The following is an 18,895-nucleotide window of genomic DNA, read 5'->3' as shown; positions in this document are numbered from 1 at the left end:
GGGACGTATCCCTTGGACTAGTGCTTTGATATAAGTGAGTATATACCATTTGTCTCTTTTTGCTTCTGGGTGAACTCACTCATTATGATAATTTCTAAATCAATCCATTTGTCCACAAATTTTGGGAATTCCTTGTTTTTAATAGCTGAGTAGTATTCCATAGTGTAAATGTACCACAGTTTCTTAGTCCATTCTTCTACTGAGGGACACTTAGGCTGTTTCCATGTTCTGGCTATTATGTATAAAGCAGCTATGAACATGGTTGAGCATATGTCCCTGTTGTGTGGTAGGGCATTTTCTGGTTATATTCCAAGGAGTGGGATAGCTGGGTCTTGAGGAAGCCCTATTGGATACCGTTGAGTGGAGAGTGAGATCTGACTCTCACAGGAACTCTGGTGCCCCCTTTTCTGACCACATCCCCTGGATGGGGAGGCCTGGCAGCACTCAGAGGAAGGATAGCAAGTTACCAAGAAGAGACTCGATATTCTAAAAGCATATGTAGGGGGAGGAGGTCTCCCTCAATCACAGACATAGGGGAGGGGAGAAGGGGAAAAGTGGGAGGGAGGGAGGAGTGGGAGGAAACAGGGAAAGGGCTAACAATCGAGATGTAATACGAATAAATTAATAAAAAAATTTTAAAAAGTTTAAAAAGTTAAAACAATGAGATTGAATTAGCAATTAAATAAATCTCACAACAACAAAAACAACAACAATAATAATGCCAGGCCCAGATAGATTTTCTGCAGAATCTACCTGCCATTTAAAGACCTAAAACTGACTCTTATCAAGTTATTACATAAACTAGAAAGGACAAGATAATTTTAAATTATATTTATGAAGCAATTATTATAGCAATACCTAACCTCAAGAAAGCACAGCAAAGAAAATTATACACTGGTCTCCCCAAAAAACATAATTGCAAACATATCCTCAATAAAATACTATTAAAGACTGTATCAAAAAGATTATCTTGCCAGGAGGTGTTGGCACACAAATTTAATCCCAGTGCAGGCTGAGCTCTGTGAGTTCAAAGCAAGCCTGATTTACAGAGAGACTGAGTTCCAGGACAGCCAGGACTACACATAGAAACCCTGTCTTGAAAACATTTTTCTAGTACAATCAAGTTGCGTTCATCCCAGAAAATAAGGGATGATTCAACATATGCAAATCAATAAGTGTGATTTGCGACATAAATAGACACAAGGGCAGAAACAATATGGTTATCTCATTAGATAAAAAAGACCTTCAACGATATTCAATACCCCTTCATGATAAAATTCTTAAGAAACTAAACATGCTAAAGACACATTTCAACATAATAAAAGCAATCTATAACAAATCCACAGGCACTAAATAGAGAAAACTCAAAGCATTTCCATTGAAAAGCTGTCTACTGTTTCCACTACTGTTCAATATGGGCTTGAATAAGAGGAGATGATCAAGGGGATACAAGTAGAAAGGAAAGACATCAAAGTCTCCTTATGTAGATGATATAATTATACACATAAAGAACTTAAAGATTCAATCAGAAAACTATTACAGTTTATAAAGTTACTCATCAAAGCCATGTGATATGGCTTTAATACAAGAAAGTTAGCATCTTCTTTTTATATACCAATAACAAACATACTAAGAAAGAAATCAGGAAATCAGTACCATTCACTATAGCTTCAAAAACTTTTCAATAAATCTAACTAAAGTGTACTTGGTATATATTTTTATTTTTTGTTGTTTTTGAAAAAAATAAAACCCTACACAGTGAAAACTTTAAGACATTGAACAAACTTAAGAAGGAAAGATCCCCCTCCCTATGCTCATGGATTTGTAGGATTAATGTGAAAACGATCATCCTGTCAAAAGCAACCTACAGATTCAATATAATCACTACCAAAATGCCAATGCAATTCTTTATACAAGTTGAAAAAGTATTCTTAAAGTTAATATGGACACATGAAAGCTAAACAGACTGCTAAAGGGCAGCTAAAACAATTCTGAATAACAATGCTGGATCACCATCCTTGTTTTAAGTTATACGATAGAGCTGTAGTAACTTTTTAAAAAAGGGTTGATACTTGCATAAAAACCAACTTGTTGATCAATGGAGCAAAACTGAGAACCCAGATTTAAGTCCATATTCCTGATTTTTAGCAAAGAGGCCAAAAATAGACATTGGTAAACATACAGACTTTTCAACAAAGAATGCTAGTCAAACTAGACAGCTCCATGTAGACGTACTCAATTAGAGAGGCAGGAGGGTCTCTGAGAGTTTACGGTCAGCCTGGTCTACATAGTAAGTTTCAGGTAACCCAGAGATATATAGTGGGACCGTGTCTTAAAAAAACAGCAAAAGACAGACACACACAGAGAGGGGGGAGAGGGAGATGGAGGTGGAGATAGAGATGGAGAGGGAGACAGAGAAGGAGAGGGAGGGAGGGAGGGAGGGAGGGGGAAGGGAGGGAGGGAAGGAGAGAGAACTACTTCTGGGGGTATCACTATTCCTGATTTCAAACTGTACTAAAGAGAAATAGCAATAAAAACCACATGGTTGAGCAAAGTTTCTTGTTGTGTGCTGGAGCATCTTCTGGGTATATTCCAAGGAGTGGAATAGCTGGGTCTTGAGGAAGCCCTATTCCCATTTTTCTGAGATAGCACCAGATAGATTTCCAAAGTGGCTGTACTAGTTTGCATTCCCACCAGCAATGAAGGAGTGTTCCTCTCTCCCCACATCCTCGCCAGCGTGTGGTGTCGCTTGAATTTTTGATCTTAGCCATTCTGATGGGTGTAAGATGGAATCTCAGAGTTGTTTTGATTTACATTTCCCTGATGACAAGAAACTTTGCTCAACCATGTTCATAGCAGCCTTATTCATAATAGCCAGAACATGGAAACAGCCTAAGTGTCCCTCAGTAGAAGAGTGGATAAAGAAACTGTGGTACATATACACTATGGAATACTACTCAGCTATTAAAAACAAGGAATTCCCAAAATTTGTGGATAAATGGATTGAGCTAGAAATGATCATAATGAGTGAGTTAACCCAGAAGCAGAAAGAATCAAATGGTATATACTCACTTATATCTGCATACTAGCCCAAGGGGCATGTCCCACAAAAGCCTTCACTTACCAGGAAACTGGGACAGAGGGGAAGGCATCCTATTGGGACTCTAAATGAGAGACGCATGGGAGAACAGCAAAATAAAAGGATACAGAGGGTCCTAGAAATCTACAAGTAGAACAATATGATAGGCAGATTTGGGCCCAGGGGTCCCGCTCAAACTAAGGCACCAGCCAAGGACAATACAGGAGGTAAACTTTAAACCCCTTCCCAGATCTAGCCAATGGTCAGAATATTCTCCACAGTTGAGTGGAGAGTGTGATACGACTTTCTCACGTACTCTGGTGCCTCACATTTGACCATGTCCCCTGGAGGGGGAGACCTGGTGGCACTCAGAGGAAGGACAGCAAGTAGCCAAGAAGAGACTTGATACCCTATGAGAATATATAGGGGGATGTAATCCCCCTCAGGAACAGTCATAGGGGAGGGGAATAATGGGAAAATGGGGGGGGGAATGGAAGGATACAAGGGATGGGATAAACATTGAGATGTAACAAGAATAAAGTAATAAAAAAAAGAAACCACATGGTATTAGCATAAAAACAGACAGGTTGGTCAATGGAATTAAATCTAAGACATAGAAATAAACCTACTCACCTATAGACATCTGATTTTTGACAAGGAAGCCAAAACCATATGACGGAAAAATGAAAGCATCTTTAACCAATGGCCCTAGTTGAATGGATGTCTACATGCAGAAGAACACAAATAGACCCAAATTTGTCATCCTGCACAAAACTCAAGTCCAAATGGGTCAACATCCTTAACATAACACCAGATACACTAAATCTAAAAGAAGAGAAAATGGAGACTAGCTTTCAACACAGTGGTACAGAAGACCACTTTTGAGCAGAACACTAACAGCTCAGGCATTAAGATCAACAATTAATAAATAAGACCTCATGAAACTGAAAAGCTTCTGTAAGGCAAAGGATACTGTCAATAGGACAAAATGGCAGCCTACAGACTGAGAAATAATCTTCACCAACCATACATCCACAGAGGACTAATATCCAAAATATATAAAGAACTCAAGAAATTAAACATCAGCAAACCAAATAACCCAATTTTTAAAATGGGCTACAGAGCTAAACAAAGAATTCTCAACAGAGGAATATTTAATGGATGAGAAGCACTTAATGAAATGTTCAACATCTCTAGTCATCAGGGAAATAAAAATCAAAATGACTTTGATATTCCATCTCACACCCATCCAAATGATTAAGATTAAAAACTGGTGCGTTTATACAATGGGACACTACTCAGCTATTAAAAACAAAGGCGTCATGCAATCTGCAAGCAAATAGGCAGAACTAGAACAGACCACCCTGCGTGAGACAACACAGACCCAGGAAGACAGGTGTGGTATGTATTCACTTACAAGTGGACAATAGCCATAATGTACAGGATAACCATGCTACAATCCACAGACCCAAAGAAGGCAAGGAGGGTCCAAGGAGGACCTCAAATCTTGTTCAGAAGGGGAAAATAAAATAGACATCTGAAGTAGATGAAGGAAGGAAACTGGATGGGAGAGGGGAAGGGAGGGTATTGGGGGTGATCAAGTGTAGGAAAAGGTGTGGGGAGGACTGGGAGAGAGAATGAAAATCTGATTGTCACATGGTTCTCCCTGCTGTATGTAGCTTGTTTTATACATGTGTAATAAAATAAATGTGTTAAAAAAATAAAATAAAAAAGGAAATGGAAAAAAGAATAATAAAGAAACCAAAAATGTACTGTGCATTAAAAAGAAAAAAGAAAAAGGAAAATCAGTAGGAGAACATCTCTGAGACAGGGGAGGCCCCAGGAGTTTATAGACGTGACTGTAGTTGAGACACTCAAAATCTAACTCTGGCCTCCATACATATATGTACATACACGTGAACATTTACATAAACACACACACACACAAACCAACAAGGAACCATTCAAAATATGTATACTATATTCGGATCTTGATGTGCAGTTCTCAAATTACAAGTGAAACTAAACATTTCTATTAAATAATATTTGCCAAATGGATAAATGTATCCCTCTATGGCATATTTTTTCAAATATTTCATTCATTTTTGTCTTTTTCTAATTCATTGTGACAGTTGTTTATGCACCCTTTGTAATAATATTATGATATTAATGTCATTAATAAGTGTTTGAGACATTTTCTCCTTTTCTTCGTAGTATTTGATTTACTGAAGTCCATTTTTGTAGCAAAGAACTTTTAATTCTGTTCTTTCTTGTTATACCTGTTTTGTTTCTTAAAAGGAGGGTTGAGATAACCAGGTTTCAAGAAGTGCCCCAGAGACTCTCACCTTATGTTTTTTACACTTTGGAGTATTATTTTCTTCAGTTGTGTGAGGCAGAATTTGGGTGTAAATTCTGAAGCTGCCTCATGAAACGCTGAAGATTTAGATTTTTGGGCCACTTTCTCAAGTGGAAGATAGCTCCCGTGTTCTGAGCACACATAAGTTACCTTGTGGAGATTTCTGTATCTGAGAGGCTGACTGGAAATAATCAGTACCGAGGTTCCAGCCGTGAAACTAAGCCCTGAGAAAGCAGGTTTGAGTTTTGACAAGTTCTCAGATGATTGTGGTTGTAGCCATAACCACAGTCTTCACCCGGGGATTTTCCTATGGGCAATCTGAGAATGAAGAATACTGTGTTGTAAATCTTCTAACAGCCCAGACAGTATAATATGGAAAGAGGAATTTTGTGGAAGTATAAAGAAAAGGGAAAATTCAGGAATGATTAATGAAAGACCAGGAGAAAGTGGGTGTCTTAGTGTGCTTCTCTGTCACTGTGGGAAACCAAACCAAATCAAACCAATCCAAATCAGCCAACCAACCAACCGACCAAGCAAAAACAAACACAAAAACACTGATTAGAAACAATTTGGATAGAATGGTTTATTTTATCTTGTACTTTCAAGTAACAACAGTTCATCATAGAAAGAAGCCAGGGCAGATACCCGGGGTAGGAACCTGAGGGCAGAGATGGAGGCATGCTGCTTGCTCTCCATGGCTTTCACAGCTTGTTTTACACAATCCATGACTACATGCCTGGGTGCACACTGGACCCTCTTACAACAATAATTAATCATGAAAATGTTCCACAGACTTGCTGACAAGTCAATGTGATGGAGGCAGTTTTTTAACTGGAGATCCCACTTCCCAGATGACTCTAGTTTATGTCAATTTGACAAAACTCCAACCATCACAGAGATAAAGGATACATTTTGTCATCAATGAAAAGGAGCATCTAAGGATAGAATGGCTACAGTCACATGTGCATGCCAGGAAGTTATGGCTTCTTGGTGGGTCTGGACTTTAAGCATGTAGATTCACTCAGAGGTGAATCTTCTTCATTTCACATATTGAGTACCGCTTACTATCACAGAAAACATCATTCCAGCCCCATTTCGAAGGATTCCAGAAAACTATTGAGGCACATCGCTCTGCGGGGAAATTGGGCTCATTTGGGTGCCAGAACCTGCAGAAAATACAAAAGACAGAATTTGCTCCTCTGTGCATGCATGGCAGTTGCTTAAACAGTGGAGTTTAAGGTTGAACTGAGCAGAGCTGAAGATAAGACGACAGTCCAACATTTTCCCCTTACTGTCACAACACACTTATAAAGTGCCAGCTTTGCATATATTATTTTCTGATGTGCTATACTTTGACGTTCCCCCTGCCATCTGACTTTTACTTTCTCTTCTTCACAAATCTCTAACCATGACCTAAGTTAGTAAGAGTTCCTTTCTTTCTAGCATATATAGAGGTAGCTTCCTTACATCAGCTTCCTAACTCCGGTGTGAGTTATCTGTCTCCTTTGAAGGAGGTAAAAGTAGGGAGTAGATAAAACCAAATACTACGAGTATTTGTTAGGGTAAACCCAAATACTAAGGATCTAAAAAACATGTAACAATAAAATGACTCTTATGATATTCTGATGAACTCATAGATCAAGGCCTTTATTGGCCATCATCAGAGGAGCTTCAGATCGGAACAAAGACCCACAGCCAGACATTACATGTACAGAGAGATCTTGGGTCATACAAGTCTACACAAGACATACAGGATGTCTCCATCAACCCTTCATCAATCAGGGAACTCCATGTGGAAGAGAAGGCAGATGGAATAGGAAAGACAGAGGGAACAGAGGATACCAGGAAAACAAAGCCCTCTAAGTCAACATGAACAATACTCATATGATCACAGAGACTGAAGCAGCACGCACAGGGCTGTCACGGGTCTGAACTAAGTCCTGTGCACATCAGCTATAGCTTTCAGTTAGCACTTCTATGGGATTTATTTATGACTATGTAAGCAAGTAGGCCTCTGACTCTTGTGCCTTCTCTTGGGGCTCTTTTATTTTTCTGGCTTGCCTTGTCCAACTTCAATGTTGATGGCTTTTGTTTTATCTCATTATGTCTTATTTTGTTATGTTTGTTGTTATCTCCTAGAAGCCTGCTCTTTTCTAATGAGAGCCAGAAAGGAAATTTATATGGATGGGAGAAGAGGTGTGGAGGAACTAGGAGGAATAGAGGGAAAGGAAACTGTATACAAATTATATTGCATGAGAAAAAATTCTGCTTAATAAAAAGGAAACAAAAAGGAAAATACTTCACTTGGACCTTGATTAAGAAATTTAATGTATTTTGATCTAAAATTCTTCATGTATAAAAATAGAAATAATAATAAAATTGAAACAAATTTAGTAAAGTTTTCAAAGTAACTCACAAGATTTTATGAGGATAAAATAAGGTAATAGACCAATACATTCATTTAACAATAACAAAAGGTATTATTATGTGATTATTCTTACATATTTATTATAATTCTGATCCAGTTATTTTGAAGTAAGTCTCTACTTGGGTTTAAGGCAGAAAAAAAATATCTAATGGCCGAGAACACCACCTTTAGTGTCAGGTGGACACTGGGTTAAATGCAGTTTCTCTTCTTATCAGTCTATTAATCTTGAGGAACTCATTTTTCATATTTCATATGTAAAGTGAGTTCTAAAAGAGAAGTCTCATTGTAGGCATAAGGTTATTGTGTAATTCAAATTCTGATTTCTGTATCCCCCATATCTTGTTGCAATCCTTGTTCTGACAATCTCCTGTTTTTTTGTTTTTTCAAAGATTCATTTATTTATGCATTTTATGTACATAAGTGCTCTCTTTTTATGAACACCAGAAGAGGGCATCAAATCCCATTACAGATGGTTGTGAGTCACCATGTGGTTGCTGGGAAATGAACTCAGGACCTCTGGAAAATCAGCTAGTGCTTTTAACAACTGAGCCATCTCTCCAGCCTGGACAATCTCCTGTTTTAATGTTGTGCAAACACTGCTCCCCAATTGTCCCCTGATATGTCAATAAAGCAGCTTTAAGCCAATCACTGATCAAGGGAGAGAATAGGGTTGGCATTCTTGCCGTCCTGGGGGGGAGGAGCTAGCAGAGAAGGTAGGGGATTCAGGCATAGGTGCAGGACAGATGGAGAAGATTCATCTGGAGCAAAGAAAGAACTAGAAAACAGGTAACTAGGGGATGCTGTCAAAGACGAAGTCAGGATAACAGAGAGGGTTAAGAACAGACTTAAACCGCCCATGATTGCGTTGTTGAAGCTCATTTAAAAATAAATATAAATGAGTCTCAGTTATTTGTGTGTTAGCTGGGTTAAGAGAGAAACTAAGAAAAACAAACACAGTTATGGGAAAATAACCTTCAACAATTCATGAAACTTTAAATTACGCATGCACTCAGTAAGAACTTAATCTGTTATAATCATTAAAACTAGTGGTCACAACTAGAAAATTTTCCCTAAATTCTCAATGTAAATAATCCCAATGGTTTACTATCTGTGACTGCACTCACCTGACATTTTGATTGAAAGGAGTATTGTCGATCCATTGCCATTTGCCGTTACCTTGTGGATCTGAAAGTCCCAGGAAATAAGAAAGAGACTCATTCAGCTGTTGGGTGATGAAAGTCTGTACGAATAAAAGGGAGTTAACAACTTAGAACTTCCGTGTTGAATGGAGTGTGCATTCTTTACACCTTCCCAGCCATATGGAATAGAAGAAAACACAAGTGAAGGAAAAGTCATTTGAACCAATAGAGCAGGAACCAAAATTACCAACATTATTGCAAAGCTGAAAGGTCCTAGCCCAGGAACCTTCATCATTCATTCTTCACCAATAAAAAGGATCATCTCTATTTCCATGAGGTTATTTTTACACTTTCAGTCTCATTTAAAATGTTATGTGTTTAAGTGTTAATATGATGGATTCTATCTCTACCTGGCAGAGCCAAGGGATACCCATATTAAAACACCGTTTCTGAGTATGTCTGCACCGTGTTTCCAGGTATAATTGGCTACATGATCTGTGATCTCAGTAAGCTAGCTTGCCATCACCAATGTGGGTAGCCATCATCCAAACATCTGAGGCCCTGAATAGAATGAAGGCAAAGGAAAGAGAAGCTCTTCTTATTTTGCTTCCTGCCTGTCTGCTTTCTGATGCCCCTGGTCTCAGGCCTTTGGACTCTGCCTGGAGATACACCAATCATTTTCAACAAGGCTGCAGGATACAGAATCAAGATATAAAAATCAACACCATTTCTTCACACTAACAAAAAATCTGAAAAGCAAGTAAGGGGAAAACTGTTTATAATAGTATCAAAAAGAATAAAATATGTAAGATTAAGCCTAACCCAAGAACAGCTGACTCACTCAGGAGGAAAAAAAAAAAGTACTCTGAAATCCAGAAGTCATCTAAAGAAATCAAAGAGCACACAAGTTAACTGAAAAGACATTCCATTTTCCTGAAGACTATGTAAATAAACTTGTATGTATGGCCAAATGATCTCTGATCAGGAGCCAAAATCACATGATGGAAAAAGGGCAAACTCTTTAACAAATGACCTAGAAATTAATGCCTTAGAAAAAGAACGAAGTTAGTCCCTTCCCTTATACTTCATACAGAAGTTAATTCAATGTGCTTCAAAGACCTAAATGAATGGTGCAAAACTATAAACTCTTGTGACACGATATCCAAAGAACAGGCAACAAAATAAAAATAGACAAAATAATATATCAACCCAAAAAGCTTTTGCCAAAAAAAAAAAAAAAAAAAAAAATCAGCAAGTAACAATGCAACCAATATTATTGAAGAATATATTTGCAAGCCATATATCTGATAAAGGACTAATATCCAAAACAAATAAAGAATAACCATAAACCAACAAGAGCAAAAGAAATAACACAATTGAAATGGTTGGGTGTGGAAATGTTGAGCTGACATTTTTTTCCAAAGAAAATATACAAATGGAGATGTGTCTGTGGCTCAGTGGATGGAAAAATGTACAAATGGCCAACAGGAATATTAGAAGATGTTCTACAGAAGGAATTGAGGACAGGAAAGGATTGAAATGTTGCAAGTATGGTGTACTCATGTACAAGATGATCAGATTACAAGAATGTTCAGCATCATTATTCATCATGGAAATGCAAATTAAAACCACGCTGGGATTCAGAATCACCCCAATCAGTGGACCTGTCACATGAAAACAAATGACAATAAGTACTGACAAGGAAAACGAGAAAAGAGAAATATTTATTCTTTTTGGTGGAAGTATAAACTGGGGCAACTACAATGCACATGAGTGTGGAGGTTTCTTGAAACACTAAAACTAGAAATTTTATGTGACTTAACTATGTCACTCCTTGGCACACACCCAAAGGACTCTGTCACAGACGTGTTTACCCACCCATGTTCATTGCTGCTCTGTGCACAGTAGCTAGGAAATGGGATCAGCCTAGATGTCCACCAACTGTAAATAGGAAATGAAAATGTGAGGCATGTACACTGTAAAGAAAAAGAAATTGTGAAAATTGCAGGCAAAAATTAATGGGGTGGGAAAAATTACTAGTTAATCTAGGCCAAGGAAGGCAAGTGACACATATCCTACCTCTATGTGGAACCTATCTTGGAAACTTTAAATTTGTGTGTTTAATGTAGGGTATTTGTAGAGTCCAGAAAGACAGAAAGGGACTATTGATGAAGAGGGTTGAGAGTGCCTTAAAGAAGAAGGGAGAGTAGAACCAAGGTGCTATGAAAATAGGTGGAGTGAACGCTGGGAATGTAAGGGTTTGAGTGGGAGAATGGTGGGTGATGACAGCAATGAATGGATGAGGGAGGTTTAATCAGAACTTAGGATGTGTGAAAAAGTCATAAGGAAATCTGTCTTGTAATCCAGTTAGAAATATAATTTTAAAAATGGAGCTTGAAGAGAGATAACCTCCGTGGGTATAGCTGCTCCATAAGTTATTGAACAAAAATCCCAGACCTGGAAAAATGGCTAGGCAGTTAAGAGGACAGGATTCTCTTCCAGAAGACCAAGGTTCAATTCTTAGCACCCACATGGTATATCACAGCTGTCTGTAACTCCAGCTCCATGGGATCTGACACCCTCACACAGACATGCATGCAGGCAAAATGCCAATGCGCATCAAATAAGTAGATAATTTAAAAAATCCCAGTGTTTGGCATGAGCGGGTGATGGCTAATGTAGGGATTCATAACATCGATGCTTTTATATGGGACATCTACACCTCACCACTCCAAGCTCAGTAAGCATCACAGAGGGAACAGAAAGCAAGAGTTGAAACTCACAGTTGCGATAGCTACCTGTGAAAGACACACACAAGACTGGGACCAACAACATCATGAGTGTGAGAGCGGTTACTAAGACCATTCCCCTGAGGAGCTACGGGCAGTTAATAGTTGCTGGTATAAAGAAAGTCATGTTTCTTGGAGGTTTGCCACTGGGGCATTGTCCTCACCCAGGTAAGTAGATGCACATCCATGCTCTCAGAGATTATTGAAATATGAGTCTCTCTCTCTCTCTCTCTCTCTCTCTCTCTCTCTCTCTCTCTCTCTCTCTCTCTCTCAAACACACACACACACACACTAAAAGAATCTGATGAGGGAAAATTTGATCAAAGAGCATTATATATGAGTGAAATTATGAAATACTTTTTAAAAAATAAGATGGAAAGAAGATATTTACACACTATATTGACTGCCTTATTCGTAATAACCATGAAATGGAAGCAATCTATATGAAGGCCACTTACTGGTTGGACAGAAGGTGGTGTTTTAACTGTTATCACAACATACATACATACATACATACATACATACATACATGCACGTATTGGGTTTGAGCATTAATTTCATTGGGCACTCCCTACACAATGTATACATACAGCAAACACTCACATTATACACTGGATTCTGTCAATCATACCTTAAGATACCTGAAAAATCATATAAGACAAAAATAAATTGTGGAATATACATATAATGGAATATCAAACTTAAGATGGGAAAATTGTCACATATTACAATATATATGAACCTTGAGGACATCACGCCAAATGAAATTAGCTAGACACAACACACACACACACACACACACACACACACACACACACACACACTGCATGATTCCACTTACATGAAGACCCTAGGGTAATCAAACTCATAGAAAAACAGGAAGTAGAAGAGTGACTGCCAGAGTCTGTACGGATTGGGAAATAGACAATATGTTCAAGGAACAGAGACCGCCAATCTTACAAGGTGAGTAAGTTGTAGGGGGCTTTCCTACATGCTAACAACTGCTAACTGTTAAAAATGATTGAGTTTAGTAAATTTGGCTATGTTTTCCTCCCATTAAAAGGCTGGTGAGAAATGAGAAAGAGCTACCTGTTCGGCTTCAGTGTTGATCACCACCAAATGAGCCCCCATCCCAGCACACTCCTGTTCACTGATGCTCCAGAAGTTCTCCTTGGTAGAAATGAGGTAGCAGCTGGAACCAAAGGACTTCCAGTGACTTGGGCAGCATCCCCACATTTTTTCTGTGACATGAACAAGAAGTGTGAACACCACGAGATGAGGCAAATAAGATTAAGGTGACATGTTCTACAATACTCCAAAGATCTGAGGATGCTCACCAGAGATGCGTTGTCATTATAAGTACAGAATTTACTGTTCTCTGAATATATAATTTAGAGACAGGAAACTGATATTGAGAGCAGTGTTGACCTCTTGGGTTATTTAATCACAGAATATCTCTGAAGCATTTTAAACAATAATAAACTCAGAATAATTGCTCCATAAATGTTACTTCTTCCTAATTTTATGGAATATCAAACATTCAAGAATCTTAACCATTATTTATTAATTATTAAGAATGCAGAGCATGAGCTTATGCTCTGACTCAAGCATCCAAACTTCTCAACATTCTTCCTGAGTAGGAAGGAACTGGGGAAGATAAATATGCTTTCTAATTATTACTTAACTGTGGCCAAATGGACATTTTTGTGGTATTTATGAGGTAATTTTGGTTTTTTGCTTTTATTTTTTAATTAAAAATACTTTTTACATGAAATAGTTTGATCACGGCTTTTCCTCTCCTATATTTTCCAAGATTCTCCCTCTCCACCCATCCAGCTCCATACCATCTTTCTCCCTTTCTTTAGAAAGCAAACAGGCAAAATTTTAAAGGACACATTTTAAAATATGAGAAAAATGAGAAAAACACACAGAGGTACACACACAGACTCAACTGACACACAGAGAAGCAAAATCCATTCTAAAAAAAAAAAGTTGGAAACCATTATATACAAGCAAACGTTCAGTAAGATTTTTTAAATATCCAAATAAAACATTATGAAACAAAAAATCTACAAAGATACCATTGAGTTTGAAATCTGTGAAGGCATACATGATGAAATAAAATAATGAAAACAATTCACAACATGAAAGTAAAAATACAACCACCAAGTAAAACCCAGACACAAACCTGGAAATGTATAATTCCCGGAGTCAAACAAGACTTCAGAGGCAAGCCTCATCAACATAGTATAAGACATGCAAGAGAGAATCTCAGGCATTGAAGACAAAGTAGAAGAAATGGATACCCCAGCTAAAGAAAATATTAAATCTAAAAAAAATCCAGGTACAAAACATCTAGGAAAATTGGGATCCCATAAAAAAAGATCAAACCTATAGGAATAGAGGAAGGAAAAAGAACCAGGTCAAATGCACAGAAAATATTTTTAACAAAATCATAGAAGAAAATTTCTCTAACCTAAAGAAGGAGGTGCATATCAATGTACAAGAAGCACACAGAGCACCGAATAGACTGGATCGGAAAAAATATTCCCATAACACACAATAATCAAAATGCTATACATACAGAACAAAGAAAGAAATGAAAAGCTGTAAGGAGAAAAGACCAATTAACATATAAAAGACTATCCGTTAGAGTAACACCTGACTTCTTATTGAAGACTGTAAAAGCCAGAAGGGCCTGCACGGATGTTCTACAAACTCTAAGAGACCACAGGTGCCAGCCCAGAGTACTCTACTCAGTTAATTATTTTCTTTGAAACAGAATCTCACTATGTAGCCTTAGAACTCTCTAAGTGAACTAGACTGAATTCAGACCTGAAGAGAATTTTCTGCCTCTACCTCCCAATTGCTGGAATTACAGATTTTAAGGCATCATCATGAATGATAAAATAAACACATTTCTGCTGAAACTTTTCTTTTTATTGTATTAATTCAAAAACAATATTGTTAAAATATCTATTATTTTATTTTCTGATACAGCATTATATAAAATAAGTTCATCACATAAACTTATCTACAAATAGAATCAACAGCGTGCTTGACCATACTTTTAAGCCAGATACACTTAGGAAATGTGTTTATGGATGGATATGAAGGTACTTTAATTAAAAATCATTTCTGTCTCATTTCACAACCCCTAAAGGCAAAATGCCCATTTCCCCTTTCCAGGAAGATAGTCTTTAAAACTGCAGTTGTATCTTGGGAGGTCCTGCATACCTGCAGTCCCAGCACTCAGGAGTCTGAACCAGGAAGATTGTGAGTACAAGTACTTCAGGCTTTCTATGAAGTCTAATCCTTCCTGGGCTAAATGAGAAACTCTGTATCAAATTAGATATATGGGCTGTTATTGTTTAAGTGTCTCAAAAAAGTAGGAGAAAGGCTATCCTCATGGAATTGTGTTTTCCTTAGGGGAAAAATTAGATCCTCAATTGTTTGACCCAAACCAAATGTGCTAAGAAATACATGGTCAGAGCCAGCTGATGGCACTTTTTGCATTGTCATGCAACGTATCCCAACCAATAACTAAAAGGGGAAATCCAAAAAGCTTCTGGGCGTAGGAGGGGCTTCTGCTCTTTCTTCACTTCTCATGGATTTCCCCACAAAAGTAGCATGGTGAGTAAATCAGTTCTTAGAACAGGACTCTGACAGATGTCTAAATGGAATTTTTTTATGGAATTTTATTAAGACCACAGGAAAGCTAAATAAAAGTACCTATCTTTAACATCTATCATCACACATAGGTAAATTAGATATGCTACTCCAAATAGACTCTATATGAATGGATTTGCATGGATGCATTTCAGACCAGGGCAGGCTCAGTTTAAATCAGTTTTCCTAGTAATAATGCTGGTATGTGGAAAGGAGATGGAAGCATTAATTGAGAAACTTAAATGCCAAAGAGAATTTCATACATTGAATGTAAAACACATGAGAATCTTTATGAACGACTTCCAGAATTTATCTGACAAACTATGTGTTGTGTGTCGATAGTGTTTCCCAAAATCAAGATGCCTGGTAACAGAATTGAATTGTTTCATGGTAATATCCAGAACGTATGAACTGAACATGTAAGTTTAGAGAAAGATTGGTGGTTTCTAAGTTGAAACGTCTCTCTCTCTCTCTCTCTCTCTCTCTCTCTCTCTCTCTCTCTCTCTCTCTCTCTCTGTCTTTCTGTCTGTCTCTGTCTGTCTGTCTCTGTCTGTCTGTCTCTCTCTCTCTCTCTCTCTCTCTCTCTCTCTCTCTCTCTCTCTCTCTCTCTCTCTCTCTCTCTCTCTCTCTCTCTCTCTCATCTAGGGAAATATTGCAAATCTTCACCTGACACCATGGTTCCTTCACTGAAGCAGCTGAGACTTGAGTGGTATGTGTGAAGTTCAGACAGTCTTCTACTGGGCTTGTCCATCGTAAACTGGTAGGTCACTGTGAAGAAAGAAGGGAATAGGCATACATATGGCCAGGCTTGCTGCCTCATGTCCTCTCCCTTGGCCAGGCCAGTGCACTTCCTCCCTACTGCCCTCACCTCTCCAGGGAAACCCTCTGAAGACCAGACTAAACTATTACTCCACGTATTCATTTATGTCACTCATTTCCACATCTCCCCATTTGTTTTTCCTCTTCCCCATATAACATCAGCTTTATTTGGGGGGGGGGACAAACATTCCATCTTTTCAATTAATCATAACCCCTGCATTGTAGATCTGCCACAGGTCCTGCTTAGTTATCTGTTGACTCACCGATGTCTGGTCTTCTTTGTCTGAATAACTTTTTGGCAAGAATAATGGTTGTGTTAACATATCCTAACAATTGCTGGTTGCAGGCAGGAGTACTTTAAGCATCTGGCCAGCCAGAACAACACAGAGGAAGCCTTGTCTCTAAAAGGCAAAACTAAACCAAACTGAGCAAAGCAAAGCAATATAAATAAATCCTTAAAAACCCCAAATCATCCCCTGAAAGTCTCTGTGGGACAGAGACAAGAAAGTGCTCAAATGAGACACCAGTCAATGAGAACTTACCCACACAAGTGGCAATGAAACAGGTGCTGAGGAGTAAGATGGAAATCACAGCAACTGACCAGAGTCTCAGGGTCCAGCAGACTCCTTTCCCTGTAGGACAGCAAGAAGACACAATCACCACAAGATCAAAAGCTTAGAGCAGTGAGGAACCAGACAAAATGCTCAGAGTAATTATAAACTTAGATCAGGAAAAGCTGCCAAAATCTTACAAAAAATTACCAAGTCAGCTCTGAGGCGCGTGCGCGCACACACACACACACACACACACACACACTACACATATACAGGTACATACAGAGACACATACACAGAATGCACATACATACACCACACCACACACTCATACAAATAAAATAAGCACACAAAACACAATACACAATCTAGAAAAAAAATTCACCCTTAGGCACCTGCAATTCCCATATCTTTACACTTTCTTCTTAAGTATCACATTCTTACATTGATGTCCTATCTTTTTACATCCCTTTTCAATATTTCAATATTTTTCAAGATTTATAGGCTCTGAGATAACACACTCCCTTCAAATTCCTGTGGTCTGCTCCACTCTGTCATTCAGACTGCCCACCAGTCTGTTTGTTTACCCTAGGCAACTATCATCACCTCACACACTTCCACTGTCTCCTCTGGACTGAGGCAGGAATGCTCACCTCACCTTGGGGTTGTCTTTCTTGCACCATTATTTAGTCTGTGTTTCAGAAGCTTAAAGGATTCTTCTATCTGTTCCTCCTTGCTATGAATCAGTGTCCTGACTTTTTTCAAAGAGGCCAGAGCTCAGAGTCAACCACTACACGCTTTGAGCCAGATGATTCAGAGAAGGCCAGTGCTACACACACAGAAGAAGTCATGCTAGGAAGTGGTCTCCAGTGATTTAAAGACACAGGAAAGAGGAAATTGAGAAACATAATTGTTTCTGAAAACTCTGACATGAATATTCTCATCACTTGTTCAGTTCCTAAATGTGGAAATCTCTCCTACCTCAAAAGAAATTTATCCATAAATCTTATTTAAATTAATTTTCACTTTCAAATTTTTATGTGGGTCATTTGGTTTGTGTAAGGTTTTGTTCATATATTGAACATGATCCTAGGAAGAAAATCAAGTCTGATTTAGTGGCTAGAACTTAGATAGTATGTATTAATGTAGTAAATAATAAGAACCTCAAGGAAGGCTGGGAGATGATAAAGTAGTTGGTGGTCTTGCAAGCATGAGAACCTGAGATTGATGGCCAGAACCTACCAAGAAATGTCATGTGTGATGATGCATGCTTGTAATCCTAGCGCTGAGGAAGCAGAGACAGATGGATGCCTGGGAGCTTCTTGTCAGGCATTCCAGCTTTTAATTGATGTTCCCCAGACCCATGAGAGACCCTGCCTTAAAGGAAGTGGATGGTGATCCTGAGATTTATACCTGAGGCTGTCTTAAATGAAAATAAAATAAAATAAAATAAAATAAAATGAAGATAAGACTTCTCCTAAGGAGTTAAAATATTTATTATAGATATAAGGGAGAGCATAGACAGAGATATCTGGAATGGTCCAGGCTGAGTCGGCTGGAAGTTGGGGGAAGGCAAGGGAACCATAGACAAAGATGCCAGGAGTGAGCCAAGAGACCAGGAGGCCAAAAGGACCACATAGCCAAATGTGTGGTTTATATAGGGAAGAGAAACTGAGGGAAGGGGTCATCCCAGTCCCTGGGCTGGCCTGGAGAGTTTAGGGTAGGAAGCAGGATATGCCAATCACGATGTCTTTATAACAGGTACTAGCAATGCTGAGAGAGGCTGGCAAAAACCAACTGCTTTGATATGTTAACAGGCACTTCAGTTGGTTGTTTGTCCTGAGACCTAGCAGCCCTAAATCCTTCACACATATATTCACATGCACACACGTGAACATGCATACGCACATATATGCATGCATTAAGAAAGAATAAGACTTGCTAGGTGTGTTGGCACTGTAAACCCAGCACTCATGGTGGCAGAGGAAGGTGGATCTCAGTGAATTTGAGGCTAGCCTGGTCTACAAAATGAGTCCAGGACAGCCAGGGCTACACAGAGAAG

At 38.5% G+C, this 18,895-nt stretch overlaps 1 protein-coding gene across 1 annotated transcript; it reads right to left on the bottom strand.

Annotated features, from left to right (window-relative positions):
• Positions 1 to 6,456: 6,456 nt before the first annotated feature.
• LOC127197415 (C-type lectin domain family 6 member A) lies at positions 6,457 to 17,519 on the bottom strand. The gene is made up of 6 exons (XM_051155311.1): positions 17,492 to 17,519; positions 16,822 to 16,911; positions 16,127 to 16,228; positions 12,881 to 13,032; positions 8,988 to 9,103; positions 6,457 to 6,601 (listed from the first exon to the last, which is right to left on the bottom strand). The coding sequence occupies exons 1-6, from the start codon at positions 17,514 to 17,516 to the stop codon at positions 6,457 to 6,459; spliced, it is 630 nt and encodes a 209-aa protein (XP_051011268.1). The 5' UTR covers positions 17,517 to 17,519.
• Positions 17,520 to 18,895: the final 1,376 nt, after the last annotated feature.

The sequence above is a fragment of the Acomys russatus genome, chromosome 13 (assembly GCF_903995435.1).
Source record: "Acomys russatus chromosome 13, mAcoRus1.1, whole genome shotgun sequence".
Lineage (NCBI taxonomy): Eukaryota > Metazoa > Chordata > Mammalia > Rodentia > Muridae > Acomys > Acomys russatus.
Note: the sequence above shows the minus strand (reverse complement) of the source record. Positions and strands in the feature narration are given on the sequence as shown.

Coding starts and splice junctions, on each gene's coding strand:
- LOC127197415 (XM_051155311.1), bottom strand. CDS start 17,516: ATGGTGCAAGAAAGACAACCCCAAG. Junction 13,033..16,126: donor TGAAGGAACCATGGTGTCAG/GTGAAGATTTGC, acceptor TTCATGTCACAG/AAAAAATGTGGGGATGCTGC. Junction 9,104..12,880: donor TCAACACTGAAGCCGAACAG/GTAGCTCTTTCT, acceptor TTATTCGTACAG/ACTTTCATCACCCAACAGCT.